This window comes from Netta rufina, assembly GCF_964035555.1.
Source record: "Netta rufina genome assembly, chromosome: 6".
NCBI classification, from domain to species: domain Eukaryota; kingdom Metazoa; phylum Chordata; class Aves; order Anseriformes; family Anatidae; genus Netta; species Netta rufina.
The window spans coordinates 24374953-24389190 of NC_140129.1; the positions used below are offsets into that span (position 1 = coordinate 24374953).

Genomic DNA, 14238 nt, shown 5'->3' on the forward strand with positions numbered 1-14238 from the left:
GCTCTGCATTGCTCTAAGTAAAGTAAGACACCAAGACACACCTTCAGGACCTTGCTTTTCCTCTTTCCAGCCCATGTGGAGCTCCCGGGCTGGCAGCCGTGTGCCAATGGGTCCCCAGGGCTGCTCCTGCCGAAAGGGGGCTGCAGTGCTGAGGCTGCTCGGGATGCGTATGCCTGCATGGCTGGGTACAGCTCCTGCACCTCTTGGATGGAGCAACCCTCTTGGGATGTAGCAAACAGCATTTCTACATGACCACAAGCATCTGAGACAAGAGTGCCAGGCATGCTGCGAGTCACATCTCCTGAAAAGCCAGGACTGGGACAGAGCTGCAGAGGGGGCCTGGCAAGCAAAGAGGAGTCCCAAGCTCTGGCTCAGGATAATGCCATGCCTGGTGCATTTAGGGGCATGGGCAGGCAGAAGAAGGGAGGTTTTGTTATCCCTGTGCTTGCAACATCCAGTTCTGGGAACCAGAACTCAAAAGGGTCAGAGAGAGAATGGGAGTGTTCAGAGCAAAGCTGCAAGAGCCAGGGAAGCTCAAAAATCTCGGAGTACTTGGCTTTACAAGAGGCAAAGGAGTGATCTGATGGCGAGGGGAAGAAATGGGATAATATAACCTTTTCCAGCCTACCGAGAAAACATCCAAAGACTGGATTTTGACACAGGAATAATGCAGAACAGAAAGAAGGTGAATGTTTTTTGTGGCTGGGGAAATTAACTTTATGAGCATCTGACCCAGGGTTGTGGTTGATTGTCCGTTGCTGGAAATATTAAAATCAGGCTTGGATGGTTCTGTAAAATGTAGTTCCAGTTCAACTATTTGATTTGAAACTGGAACTGAATTTAGGGAAGTTCTGTGACCTGCATTATGAGAGAGGGGTCATGGTCACATTGCTCCCAGCTGGCACTGACACCCCTTGTTATTGGTGCTGCGAGAGCCATGAGCTTCTGTGTCCAGCTAGAAAACTAGGGGTCCCTCTTGGTTTATTATGGTATTGCCAGCCCATCATAATAAGCTGCACATTTGCCCTCCTTTCCTCCTCCCTCCCCTCCTGTGCTAGGTGCTTCTGAAAACATGTGGGCTCCAGCTGTGCGGGGGGAATGGCATCTCCCGTGCTGTGCTGGGAGGAGGTGAGCACTTGGCCACGCTCCTGCAGCTCTGTGGGGCAGCCCCCTGCACCCCGAGGGATTTCCCTGAGCTTGGTGGGGTTTAGAGAGCCCCCATGTTTGCAGCCACACCTTATCCCTGCAGCTAGAGGTCAAGGAAGAGGGAGGAGGGCTCAAGAGCTGCTGCATTGCTGTTTTTAAGCATACGGTGTCAGGAAAACAATCCACGAGCAATGCCTACCGAGGGACTAATGCGTGAAAAAGTGCTGGTCTAGGCAGTAACCCAAAACTTGTAGTTGTGTGCCCAGTGGGTCACCACCTTTGCTGTTCATCAGAAGCATAATACAATTTTCTCAGGTCATTCAGATGATGAGAGAGCTGTCCATTAAGCACATCAGTATGGCTTCGGGGTTGTTTTTTATCCAAGATTTTATATGTAGCAGTTTCTGGGTTATGTATACCTACTCCAAAATTTAATTTATATTCAATACAACTATACTATCGTGAAATATGACATTTCAAACTTTGATTTAGCTCCAGCTTTAAGAGAAAAAAAAAAAAGTGGCATTCTTAATGAGGTAAAACATAACATCTCACTTTGGGTTAACCGCAGCTCTGTTTGGATAACATTTTCTGGCAGTATTAACATTTAAAAACAATGAATAACGTGCATCATTGCTAAAGTAGCACAACTTAAGTGAGGTTTCAAAATGAAAGCTGGTGACACTTGCAGATTTTGTACTCTGATATTTTGTGGGAACAATACAAGCGTGCGGTGAGTTTCCATTTGCGCAAGGAGGGATTGTGTCAGGAATTGTTTTACCAGCTGCCCACCCTATGGCAGGTTCCAGGTTAGTTCTTGGGAAACTGAAACGGCCCTGTCAAAGCTAGTGGGAGGTGAGTTTAAGTTCACAGCATTTTGTTTAAAACAGAGGAGACGGAGCGGGAGGTGGTCCTGCTGCTGTTGGTCCCGAGGCTGGCTGGGGAGCAGCTGCCGAGGGAGGTGGCGATGCTGAATGCCTTCTGTGCACCACTGTGGGGTGCTCATGGCCCTTCTCTCTTGTCTGCTTGTAGCCTGTGAAGATGGATATAAGCTGGAAAACGAGACCTGTGTGAGGTATGGTGACTGCTCTGCCCCCTCCTACCCCACCATCCTTCTTAGTCCTGCTTTCGTGACCTGTTGGCATAACCAAGCTACTGAAACTCCCTCTTGTTTTCTGTTATCAGCTGTCCCTTTGGCTTAGGCGGGTTCAACTGTGGAAACCGTAAGTACAGAGTTTCGTTTCGTTTCATTCATTTTGTTTCGTTTCATTTCGTTTCATTTCATTTCACTTCATTTCATTTCCACTGTGTCAGAAGTGGGAAATTTTGAAGAAGTAATTGCAAATAACTGTGTCTAAAACTCAGTAAGTGTAGACTACTCTCATCAGGGTTTTCTGTTTCCTCAATGTCTGTCAAAAATTATTTTGTCTGCCAAAATATTTCTTTGACAGAAATTATTTCTGTGACAGAGTTGCGTTAATATTATCTGCTAACAAGATCAGTATTTTCCTTGGAGATCTTTCTCTGGATACTCTGTCATGACAGCACATATAGCATGCACTCTTGAAGCAAGATATTTGGAGGTGAATCAATGAAAGATCAATTGAGTTACTGAGATTTATCAGTAAGGGGAATCATTCCCCTCAGCACACAGGAGCTTCTCCTTTCCTCAGCTAGAGATCCCCAGCTCCATCTATTTCACTTGAAAAAATGCAGTAATATTGTTTATAGAAGGAGGGAAGGCAGGAAGCAAACAGTTAATCCTCTTGTGTGAGGACTGTGGAGATGTTTACATGAATACTTATGACCGCATTGCTGTTTCTAAGTGAGAATATGTCTTTCTTGTCCCTAGCATACCAGCTCATCACTGTGGTGATTGCGGCTGCAGGAGGGGGACTTCTGCTTATCATGGGCATAGCGCTGATTGTCACCTGCTGTCGGTAGGTATCGCTGCCAGTCCCACTTACACTGTGCTTAGCACTCCATGTAGGAGCCCTGAAGGATACAAAAAACACAGCTAAGCAAGCAGTTTAAGCAGAGGTATTTAAGTATTACCTTGCGCTTTCATTTGGGACATGCCTCTTTTTTTTTTTCCAGCAGTCAGGTTAATAAATTCAACTAGGTGTCTCTTAATTAATTGCCTGGCAATTGTGTCCTGTATGGATGGAGAGGCAAAGGAGTCCTTCCCACTCAGAGCCACAGGGCACCAGGCAGTAGCCTCCAAAAATGCAAGCTAAGTAGAAGAGAAAAGTTTAGGCAACAGGAAGGGCTTCTGGGACATTGCTGAAGAGGTGTGGGAATGCGTTCAATGCTCTTTTCCTCCAAGCACAAGCCCTGCATGTGCTCTCACTGTGTCTTTCCCTCTCAGACACACACATGTGCACATGTAGTTCCCATACCAGCAGATAGCTTCGGAGTAGAGGCAAGATGTGCTGCTGAGGTAGCTGTGCTTCATGATTTACATACCATGAGAAAGGGCTGCCTTGCAGTAACACCCTCTGCCCCCCATTCCAGCCCCCAAATCTGGGATTTCAAAGCTCTCTGACAAAAGTCAGCAGCTGGATTTCTCAGTAGCAGCAAGGTCCAGCTGGGAGGTGAGACGGTCACTCCAGGTCCCTGTCTGCGGGGACAGACCAGTCTTCTCATCAGTCCTGGCCTTTTGCAGGCTATGTGCTTTCCTGGAGGGTATTCTGCTCTGGACTGGGACTGTCACCAAAATCCGCTCCTACAACATGGCAGTGATGTAGGGGTGTTTGGTGGTGTTCAGACTGGCAGCTTGCCAGCCTTTTTTCTCAGGAATTAAGGTGGTGCCTGGAAGTGCTACAGTTCAGCATTTGGAGACTTGAATAGCATGGGGGCTTCCATGCATTTTTCATTCTTCCTAGGCTTTTTCACTGACTCTAGTGAACATGCACATTTTCAAGAGACAAGGGGCATACATTGAAACAGGAGAGGTTTAAACTGAATATAAGGAAAAACTCTTTCACCAAGAGGACAGCAAGGCAATGGAACAAGCTGCTCAGAGATGTTATGCCATCTCTGTCCTCAGAGATTTCAAATCCCACCAGACAGTGCTCTGTATGGCACGATCATATGGCTCCTATCTGTGCCTTAGAGCAGGAGGTGGATTGTAGCCCTTCTGGGGTCTCACCTGGTTATCTTTGTTCCTGGTGAAAGTTTGCAACATGTGGTAAGTCTCCTGAGATCATGTCAGAAATGCACATAATATATGAGGATAAGTTACATCTTTTCGCTTTCCTTCATTCTTTTCTAAACAGAAAGAATAAAAATGACATAAGTAAACTCATTTTCAAGAGTGGGGATTTCCAGATGTCACCATATGCTGAATATCCAAAGAACCCCCGAGCACAAGAGTGGGGCAGAGAGACCATCGAGATGCAGGAGAACGGAAGCACCAAGAACCTATTGCAGATGACAGATGTGTATTACTCGGTATCTATCCATAGCTTAACTATTAACCCTTTGTACCTGATACAGCAAAGATACATTCCTTTATTTTGGGAATCACAGATCCCTTTCCTGCAAAACAAAAAAGCTAAGCAAATGGCTTCCATAGACAGCAAGGCACTGGGAGTTCGGTGGACTCCAGCTATTACTTGTGTGTTGAATACCACAAGGAGCTGTCATTAGGAAGAGTGCTAGGGAAATGTCTAGGAACATTTTGGTAGATGCCTAAAAAGCCCTATCGTAGAGTAGAGAAGGAGAGTTGAAGGTTTGGGGCAGTCTTGTAGGAATCTCTGTGGGCAGTTTTCTCCCTTTCACTCTCACTGATGATGCTGAAAGGTTGAGACCTCTCCCTGGGGGTTCTTCACCCCCAAATGGGAAGATGATGGTCACTGAGGACCCCTCTTTTCTTCCACTCCTCTCCTCTCCAAGGTATAGGCCCCTTTCTGAAGCCAAAAGGATGCATAAGAAGCATCCCTCCAGCTCTGTGAGAACACGCATCAGGAAGGAGGTGGTGAAGGAGTAATGGGCTGTGTAGGGCAGAGGAAGGGTCACAATACCTGTCGTAATGGATACTGTAATACCTGCATGGTTGGTACCAGCTGCTAATGTCTATATCCAGAGCTGTTGTGTTGGTATATCATTTTTCACTATCCCACATCAATATACCGGATGCACTCGAATCTGTGTGGGGTTACTCACGTTGGTGAAGGTTGCAGGATTTCATCCGAATCACACTTTGTAGATTCCTGCTTTCCAGAGAAGAGAGTGGTGGGCAATACTTTTTTTTTTTTTTTTTTTTTTTTTTTTTTTCTGGCTTGTATTTTAAGTTTTCCCAAAGCAATTTTACTGGGTTACACAGCATCACAGCATGAAGGGAAATGAGAAAAAAAAGTCCTTTCAGATAATACTGAGAAGGAAACAAACTTGGCTTTTCTAGAAACGTTTCCTTCAAAGATGACTCTGGGACAATATCCTGAATTAAGGAGTGTTATTTCAGTGCCCGAGATCATCAGCACAATTCACTTGGATTAAAAATTAACTGTGTACTTAGACTGCACTTGGAGTCAGGTAAATTTCCAGCCAGGTAAACTTCAAGTCTTCTAATTGGCAAGACATCAAAACTCAGTTGCGTGAGAATACTGCCCTCCAGAAAATGCATAACTCTCGCAGTGAAAATCATTCTAAGTTACAGAGATAACTAGTGATCATATTATTATTCCTTGTAGCTACTGAAATAACTGCTGGGAAAGGTGGTAAGGATGTGTTGGAAAGAGGATTTGACTATAAGAATAAGACCCTTTTAAAATGTTATTTATCTATTTATTTTTGCTAATACAGCCAACTGGACTGAGAAATCCTGAACTGGAAAGGAATGGACTTTATCCTCCCTACACTGGTTTGCCTGGATCTCGACATTCATGCATCTATCCTGGACAATACAATCCATCCTTCATTAGTGATGAAACCAGAAGAAGAGACTATTTTTAGCAGGACAGAGAGGGAGTGGAAGACTGACGCAAATTGGCCCTTGATCCCCAGGTACAATGTGTCTCCTGGCAGTTCAGCCCGCACCAATCTTACTCTTCCCATATAACAGGATGATCTTTGAACTCCATGCCAAGCATTGCTGCCCCGAGGAATGGTTACACTTGCTGAGCAGCAGCGAAGAAGAGGAGGAGGAGGGAATGGCTCAATGTGCACATCAGTAAAAGACCCAAGTGGAAGCTAGTGCGTGTACTCCGGTTTTGTTCTGTGCTGTTTCTTCACCCTTCACGCTACACGGCAAGCATCGATAAGTACAGGCAGATGAACTGTTCCCAGCACCCAGTGAATACCACTAGGGAGTGTTTTGTTTACAGATCTTGTTCACTGTTGACTGTGCTTGTCTTCTTGGCTAACCTTCATGCAAAGATTCACTGTGTGACTGGTTTTGGTAGGACAAGTTTGTCCACCCCCATTTCCCCTTGCTGCATTGCTTTTTGCATCGTATGTGACAGGAAATTGGCTTGTCCTCTGGCCTTGATCTCCATACTGGTAGAAGTTCTCCAAATGGCCGGGCCCTTACTGAAGGCTGGTGCCTGGCAGTGTTGGCTGAATTCATGGGTTGATTGTCTCCAAGGAGTAAGGGAAAGTTAGTCATACCACTGCAGTTCAAACTGAAAACAGGCACAGTTGATTGTGTAGCTCTGAAAACTTACATATATAGGGAAGAGTTGGTGTATGTTGTCGTTTTGTCAGCCAGCGTGGTTCAGAAGTGATGACACTACACATCATCATGGTGCTTCTGTGTAGGACCTTATGAGGCTGTTTATTTGCAGGGATTTAAAGGCTTATAAAAACAGCTATGAAATGTAAAATTTTATCACTTCGTTGCTCATAAGGAAGAAAAACATGATCTGGGAATTCACCGTGCCTCTTATGTGGAACTCAAGGAAGGAGCAGTAAGGCTATGTCTCTGGCTGGATAGGCAGCACGTGAGTGCTGGGCACTGTGGGTGGGACGTAGTTTTCAGCCCTCCACAGCCACCTTGACTTCCTTGAAGGAAGTCAAGGAGCTATATCAAAATAGGTTGATTTCTTCTGTCCTAGTTTAGAGTGATTCAAACCAGGCAGGTTTCCCCATCTGGGCGTAAATTCATGTCAAGCACCTTGGCAAAAGCAGAAGAATGTACGTTATTACATTCCTCACCAAAGATCAGATCAAAAGTTTATTGACTTTTTTTTCTTTACAGAGCAGGGTGTCAAAAGAGATCTTATTACTGATGTATATTTCCCACTTATTTTTACTGCAGAGATGTAAACCTAAATCATCGCAACCGCAGTGCCTCTGTATGCCTCACCCCTTACCCACCACCAATAACAGCCATGTGGTCTTCAGAAAAACAAATCTTTTTGGATGCCTGGGGCAGCATGCTGTGCACTGACGTCATTTTATGGTGACAATGTATGTGACTTAATCCACAATCAAACTTGCAGGTGGTAGTACACTGCTTATCTCACATGTAGGCAGGAAATGGATGCTTATGCTGCCAAAGGAACTATATTTAAGGAACATTCCAGTTGCAGTATCCAAAATAGTGTAACAAGTAAAACACAAAAATTAACCGTTCCCAGTGGTTTTGGTCTGTGAATGACACTCTTCTGCCTGTCACTAGCAGCCAACATCTTAATTTCACAGGGTCCACTGGATGATGTGAAGCAAGGGCTTGGCCCTGCTGTGCTCTGAGGTCCTTCAAAGAGTGTGTTGGTGAGGTTGTTCTTGCAGGGGTGAGTAACACCAACTCTAGTTTTAAGCATGCCTAGGACGGATGGGACTGCTTCTCCCATGGTGTGAAGGAGGGTTTTGTCCCTATTACGGATGAAAATGGGGAAGCTGGGACTTTGTGCTGGATCTAAATCCAAAGTGTATAGATGAGCACTGGAATCTGTCTCTGTCTACTAAAGAAGCTTATCAAAAACTAAGCAGCATGTCTCAGCAGTGATGGTAGGATTTAACTGCATGCCAGCATTTCCTCAGACAGGAAAGGGTTTAGGTATTTACTTATACAAGGTATGTTTAATCACTTGTTTAGTTTGAAGGCTGTGAAATGTTCCTTTGTGTGACAGGTGCAAAGACAAAGTAAGAAATACCAGCTCACAAATGCAGATTAATCCTTCTGTATAAAGTGTAACATATGGGTTATATGAGCAAAACTCCTGGTCTGTATCGTCTCACAGCAATTTGCAAATTATCAGTGTCTCGGTAAACCCAGCAGGGTTTTCTAGGTGAGGACTGCAAAACCTGGCTCTTTTCCAAAAGAACAAACTTTGTTGCACTGAAGTTTTGTCTCTGCCAGAACAGGTAAATGTTGGGGAAATTATTATGAAATTAACCCATTGCAGCTTCCTTTTGGTTTTGGTGAGAAAAAAGTCAGTGCTTATCCCACAGGAGAAGGAAGGGGGTCTCTGCTGACCTGCCCCTGCCAAGACCTTCATTGGTGTTCCAGGAGAGGAAGGAAGAGGAGAGGATCTGGGGAGGTGACAGCCCCGAGGTCAGTGCAGGTGCTTACCTGCGTGGGAACCCAGGAAGTGTCAGCCAGCCCTGCCGCTCCCTGCGCTCCCCTCTGTCTGCACCCAAACCCCACCGGCTCCACAAAGGCAGAGAGGATGGGTGGAGTGCAGCGTGTTTTGCCATGGTTTGACAGTAGCTTTACTGCAATTAATTGGCAATAAATTACTACTGCATCCCAGTAGCAATGGGCTCTCCCAGCTGCGGCAAGGATGTGAGTTGTTTCCGTGCAGCGTGCCTCTGCTGAAACTGCCACCGGGATCCTCTCCATCTGCTTGTCTATTTGCCATCAACTAAGCACCCTTGGTAGTGGTTTTAGGTTTTGTTGATATAAGGTTAGGTTTTGGATATAAGTCAGGTCTCCATGCGCCCTATCAGTCCCTCAAGTCCACCTTTGAATATGGATAACTCTCCTAGGGTGCCTAAGTAAGTGCAGCTTGTTTCTCAGGCTATTTAGATTGCTTTTAGCTACCCCAAATTGCAAATTTTGAGCACACTGGATGCTTTTGCCAAGGAGAATTGTTTTCAACTATCCAAAAGGATAAGATGGAAATGGCACGTTTCTTGTAAGAAGACTGCAAGTGGCTCAGACAGATGTGGGGAAAGGAAGTAAAGCCACACCAATACTGCATGGAAATCTGCTCGTACTCCTGGCTGATGTGTCCAGCTGAGCTGTCAGCAAGGGGCCATGGGCAGGTGTGTGGGAGTAGTTTTGATCAACTTTGGGGGGAAAAAAAGCTAATTGTGTTGCTTGAAAGAGAAGGATGTAGGAGGCATATGTTTGCTGCTATAGTGCTCTGACAATTGTGTTGACAAAAGCCCCTTGCCCAGAGAAATACCCCTGGCAGTCAGCCTAGGAGAGGCAGTCAGAATGAACAGAGCAGTGAGAGGCAGGCTGGAGGGGTCATTGGAAAGGGATGCAGCAGCCTCCCTGTGTCCCTGTCCTGCACTGCTGCTCATCCTGGCTGACCCTCCCACGCTGCACTGGGAAAGCAGAGTGCTTTTGCACACTGTTGAAACCTTGAAGCACTGAATTTAGCTGACGTAAGGAGTACGGGGAACAGGGATAGTTTGATGCCTTTTGCCCTCCACGTATTTATATCCTTTATAGTGTTAAGCAAAAGACTGGCTCGTTGCTTTTTCAGCATGTCCCATAAAGTTCCACTGTCACAGTCATATACAGAGACACTGCCTGTGACCTGCCTTCTAAAAGTGATTTGTTTCCACAACGAGCAATAGGGAAAAAAAAAAAATCTAAAAATAGCAATAAATTGTATTTACTGAGAGGTGTTTGTGACTGCAAATTTGTGCCAACACTTGTAAAGGTTGTTCAGCAGGGCCTGAGAGAGCAGCAGAGTGGTTTTGGACACTGCTTAAGCCATGTGAAGTGCTTCCCTGGGACATGTTCCTAATGCTGGTCAATGGCTATATCCGTTCCAAATCCATCTGGACTTCTCATTCCCTCATAGTGATGTTTAATCTTTAATTTTCTTCCTTAAATTAACAAGAACGGATGCATTTGACTTAAATGTTCTTCCTATGCTGACTATTGTTTTTTTCCTCTTTACACACAAAGGACCCAAGCCAGCATCCACTCTAGTGGGCTGGGATAACTCTCTCACGGATTTTAATGAAGTTTTTTTAGGCCTGAATCATTCCACTGTCAGGGTCACTTGTGCGTACAATATGCATTCCTGCAGCTCTGTTTTCTGCCCATTTCTGTGACATTGTTGCTGCCTTTTCATGTCGTATTTATTTTTTGGATGTATCCTTATTACTGTAGCAGAACCTGTATTATGTGAGATTGAACAGGTTGTTCAAGATTTGTAACACCTTTCTGAGAAGAGGATGAATGTGAATTTTGTAAAGTGTTTTTTTTTTTTTTTTTTTTTTTTTTTACTGATCAGCCAACCTGTTTCCCATTGTGTGAGATTGTCTAGGGATGTAGAGGTAGAGATGCTTCATGCATTCACAGATAAGAACTACCCATCAGTTCACGTACTTGTGCCTTCAGAAATGAAACAAGATCTCCCAGTTTTGAAAGGGGTAAGCACTGTGTTCTTGTAAGTTCTGGGAGCCTCTTAATGTGTATTTAATTCTTCGTTCCTTTGAACTGTTGGAATTGAAAAGCAGGACAGAAATCTGTAAAGAGGTAAAAAAAAAAAAAAAAAAAAAAGGAAATTTAGAAAGAAAAAAGAGACAGAAATGAAGAAAAGAAATATACTTCCTTGTTTTGTAGAAGTAAACATCGAAATTGAGTGTAACACTGTGGCTTCTGTACTGTAAGGTTATGTTTGGGATGACACGCTTCTTCTGTGTGTGGTTTGTGTTGTGTATGAGTAATATCTTTGTTGATGGAAAACCTAAAGCAGGTGCCTAATGTTCCTCAAAAGTCACGTGTAAATGCTAAGTCCCCTGGTCTTCATTCTGGTAAGATGCTCAAAGTGATGGGAGTCTTGCTTGGGTAATTGCTGGAGCAGGTGGCCCACAAGTCTGTAAAATCTGATATGGAAGAGTCCTGGGGAATCCAGGAAGAAGCGATCAGTTCTCTTGAGCAGTGCCACAGAATTTATCTGACATAAAATATCTGTTATAAAAACCATTAGGGTGGTTAACTTTAAAGAAAAAAAAAAAGACATTAAATATTTAATTATTTCATTAAAAAAGAAAAAGGAAATTCTGTTAAATTCAGTCATTTGTTTTGAGCCCTCTTAAATTCTGCAAGACTTTCTCCTAGCAGAAGGCAAAATCTTATATGTAAAGTCATGATAGTTTCTTTGAGCAGCTTTCAGAACTGCGGTTGCAATATCTTTAGTGAAGTCTGTTTCAAAAGGTAAATTTTAAGCATTTGTTTGTGCTTCCTCTACCAACCTGAATGTAAACCTGTGTTATGTTCTTCACATTGTCCTGCTTCCCTCCCTGTAGCTCTGATTGTTCGCTTTCAAGTTGCTGGGGTTCTAAAGATGTTTTCCAAACCAGTATTATTTAAAGTTGTATCATATTTTCAGCCTTCACTAATTATACAGTACTGTAGTAGCAAAATATAATTTTTAAGGATTGGACTATTTTTATACCTGCATCCAATATTGTTAAATCTGGCGTTCTAGTCAGTATTATAAAAGGATACAATAAAACTATGAATATTAGTTTGTCTCGGCTTTTTTATTGTCTAAAGCTTTCCCTGTAAAGAGATGCATATCTGACTTTTAGATTGTTTTAACAATAATTAGAAGTCTAAACTATAAAATAAGAAATTTTATAGTACTTCTGTTCTTCTACTGTTGTTTAGTGATTGAATAACTTAAGTGTAAAGCAAAGAAGAAAGGAGTATGTTCTGTTATGCTAAACAAGCTTTTGCTCAGCCTAAATGTAAGTTCTTTATTTCAGTAATATTAAGCAACTCAAAGTTTAATTTAAAAATTTTCCTCAATTTAATTTTTCATCCATCTGGAAATACTAGAATTGGTGAAATTGTGTATGTGCATGCTGGAGGGAAGGAAAATGTTGGCAGAGGTTGGTGCACAAGGGCTCTTTGCAAGGGCAGGAGACTTGACCACAGTGAGGTCAGTCCCACATCTCTAATTGCCACTACAGACCATGAAGACTCTGCAGCTGAGTGTCTCTCAGAGGAGGAAGGCTGATCCCTTGAATCCAGATGAACACAGTGTCCAGGGGAGAGGCATGATGTGGAAGAAAATTTTTTAGGCTTCATTCTGCTCCCTGTCTCTGCCTTCCAGCTCAGCAGGCTGGTTAATCCAAGAACAATTAGTCTTACTAATTAAGACTAAGGCAAATAAGTCATTAAGTACTTCAGCCTTTTCCTCATCTCTCATCACCGTGTTTTCTCCCTGCATCCAGTAAAGGATGGAGATTCTCCTTGGTCCTCTTTTTATTGTTTATGTATTTATAAAAACATTTGTATTGTCTTTTACTGTAATGCTTGGGTTAAATTCCACCTGGTCTTTGGCCCTTCTAATTTTCTCCCTGAATCATCTCACAACATCTCTGTAGTCCTCCTGAATTGCCTGCCCCTTCTTCTCAAACTCTGTTTTCTTTCCTAAGGTCCAGAAGAAGCAGTCTGTTCATCTATGTCTCATCTTTTGAGACATAGGGATGGCCTGCTCCTGTGCCTTCAAGATTTCATTCTTTTAAAATGTCCAGACTTTGCTGGACTCTTGCCTTTTAGAACTGCCTCTCAAAGAATTTTGTCAACCAGGTTCCCATCTTGGGAACTACCCAAGAAAAGATGGTGAGCTGCATATACTTTCCCTGATCATGGGTGAATCTGTATGTATATCATTTTGATTTAGACTTCCTGCAGGTTTGTTTGAACCTTTAGCTAATTGCAACATATATTTCTACATGTGTGTAATACACAGTGGAAGAACTAAATTTACATGAGATAGCAAAATATATAGGAATTTAGTAAGGAATAGAACTGAAAAATACACAGGAAAAAAGTACCCAGCTGACGCATGTGAAGAGCAATAAAAGACACTTCAATGTACATCTTACAGCATGATTGCCCCTTGCTTACATTCAGTTTATGGGTACGTAACTGGGCCATGCGTGACTATACAGCTTATAATAGGTACAGAAGACCTTTTACCTTTGATAACTTTTTTTTTTCTGATGTAAGCAAGGATAAAGACAATGAACAACTACTGTTTGTAGCTAAATATAGCACACTTTTTATAACAATCATTGGTCAATGTTCTTGCCTGCCATAACTGAACTTCAATGCATATCAGCTTGGTCTTACACCTTCTGGTAAGTAATTTAGAAATCCCTGTAAAGAAAGACTTGTCTGTGAGTCTTTTCAGCATATCATAACTGCTGTGGCTGTGCAAGCCTGTCTGCACTAACAGTCAACTACCTATTATCTAAATGTGTGCTTAATAATTGCATTAATAATACCATTAGAGGTACTGATGTTTCACTGATACCGGTTTTCCTCTTTTGATAATTTTCTGTGTCTGAGCTCCTAAACTATCAAATCTCTTAAGTTCCTCCAGAGATTTGCAAGCAAGGAGGTACGCAGAGCCTCATTGCCCCATCTCTCACTGAGAGAGTCTGTTGTGACCACTGGTTTGTCACAAGCAGAGGCAAGAGGATCTGATATGTCTACATGTGTTTGCTCAGTGTTTGCTTCCTGGAGGAACTGGTGCCTTTTGCACAGTGAATGTGTCACACACACTTCCCAGAGGTGACAGCAGCAACCAAGTAAGAACGGAAGTTAACTCTAAAGACATGGATTAGGGTATGCCAGGTTCTGTTGTGTACTTGTTGTAGAAAACAGTCTTAATGAACAGGACAATACATTCAGCCAGCTGACGGTGGTGTAGCCAGCTCTCAGCCACTATCATCTACACCTGCTGAAGGCTCAACCCACATTTTTAATAGCACTCTGGGAAGGTCTCTTTTTCCTACACCGTCAATTCACAACTAACAATAAGACTTTAAAACATGGATTGGTCCAATTGCACCTTAAAGTGACATTGGGAAATGGGGATGTGTCACGATGACTCAGGAATCCAGATGGGAATGGTAAACAGTCAGAAGACTAGTGGCATTCAG

General features: G+C 43.2%; 1 protein-coding gene across 1 annotated transcript in view; it reads left to right on the plus strand.

Annotated features, from left to right (window-relative positions):
• LOC311210672 (uncharacterized protein) overlaps positions 1–11807 on the plus strand; it is a 44138-nt gene extending 32331 nt beyond the window's left edge. Inside the window, exons 17-21 of the mRNA XM_084288759.1 lie at positions 2179–2221; positions 2332–2369; positions 2999–3086; positions 4425–4599; positions 5953–11807. Coding sequence (XP_084144885.1) covers positions 2179–2221; positions 2332–2369; positions 2999–3086; positions 4425–4599; positions 5953–6102 — 494 coding nt within the window. The 3' untranslated portion in view covers positions 6103–11807. The remainder of the gene's footprint in view (positions 1–2178; positions 2222–2331; positions 2370–2998; positions 3087–4424; positions 4600–5952) is intronic.
• Positions 11808–14238: the final 2431 nt, after the last annotated feature.